The sequence below is a fragment of the Apis dorsata genome, unplaced genomic scaffold, assembly GCF_000469605.1.
Source record: "Apis dorsata unplaced genomic scaffold, Apis dorsata 1.3 scaffold_360, whole genome shotgun sequence".
NCBI classification, from domain to species: Eukaryota; Metazoa; Arthropoda; class Insecta; order Hymenoptera; family Apidae; genus Apis; species Apis dorsata.
The window spans coordinates 33,226-34,535 of record NW_006263625.1 but is presented as its reverse complement, the minus strand read 5'-3'; the positions used below and the strand labels follow the sequence as shown (position 1 = coordinate 34,535).

General features: G+C 17.0%; 1 protein-coding gene across 2 annotated transcripts in view; it reads left to right on the top strand.

Annotated features, from left to right (window-relative positions):
- Positions 1–503: 503 nt before the first annotated feature.
- The window catches only part of LOC102681340 (tubulin-folding cofactor B), a 2,081-nt gene continuing 1,274 nt past the window's right edge, over positions 504–1,310 (top strand). Inside the window, exons 1-3 of one of the 2 annotated variants that reach the window (XM_006618551.1) lie at positions 504–739; positions 798–941; positions 1,007–1,094. In XM_006618551.1, the coding sequence (XP_006618614.1) occupies positions 620–739; positions 798–941; positions 1,007–1,094 (352 nt within the window). In that variant the 5' untranslated portion in view covers positions 504–619. The remainder of the gene's footprint in view (positions 740–797; positions 942–1,006; positions 1,095–1,310) is intronic. The other variant, XM_006618550.2, reaches the window with a different exon arrangement.

The following is a 1,310-nucleotide window of genomic DNA, read 5'->3' as shown; positions in this document are numbered from 1 at the left end:
TTTTATTTTTATATGTAATTTAATTATTTATAAAAATTAAATTTTTTTTTAAAATTATACTTTTCGAAATATGTATAAATATATATACATATGTAAAAAATGAAAAAAAATAAATTTATTGAAATAAGAATTAATTAAAAATTAAGAATTACATTTCATTTTATTCTCATATATATTTCATATAATTTCATTTTAGCAAAAATAAATTAATATTATAAATTTTTTTATTTTCATAAATTATTAAAAAATTTTATAAAATTTTTTATTATAATAAGTAGATATCAAACTAATTTAAAACATTACAAGAGTTATCTACGGATAAAGAAATAACATATAAAAAATTAAGAAAATAATTGATTTAAACAAAAATGCTCATAACTATTATAAAAAACTAAATATATTTTAAATCATTTACCTTTGATCTTATGTCATTTTTTTTTTTGCTATAAACATATTCTATTGTAAAATCACAGATATATTATATTATTGGTTCTTTTTCAATTTATCCACAGGATTCTACATTACCATCTTTTCTCTATAATTTAAATAACCTTATATTACATGCAAAGTTTATGCTTGCAAGTTTGAAAACATTTCCTTCTTTTTTATTATAAGAAATATGAGTGCTTATAACGTAATAACATCAGATTTTGTAAATCTATCCATTACTAATTCTAGCCAAAATTCATATTGTGTAGAACGACGATTTCAGAAAGGAATAACAATTGATGAATTTAAAGTAAGAATATAAACAATAATTATTTGATATTATTATATATTATTTTATTACATTAAAGGGAAAATTGGAACTTCTTACTGGTGGTAATCCAAAAACAATGAAAATTGAAGTATATGACAAAAATGATAAATTAATTTGCAAATTAGATGATAACCAACGTTTATTAGGATCATATCCTATCGATGATGGAATGCGATTACATGTAAAATAAATTTATTTAATAATATTCTTTTTAATTATAATAGTATTATATATATGTTATTTCAGGTAATAGATAATTTTTCTCGTACTGAAGAAAATTTAAGTAATGTAGAAAAATTTGAAATATCCGAAGAAGAATATGCTAAAAGAACGGGTAAAATAACACATAAATTATAATTAAAGATATTTACATAAAAAAATAATAAATTTTTAATATTTTCTATGTCATAAAATTAGCAAAATGAAATATTATTTATTAAAAAATATTTTTTCAAATTATTCTAGCTTAATATCATAAATTTTTTTAGTATATTTATAATTCTACTTAAAACTAATTAAAATATTTTGTAATTCATTTATATATATTATG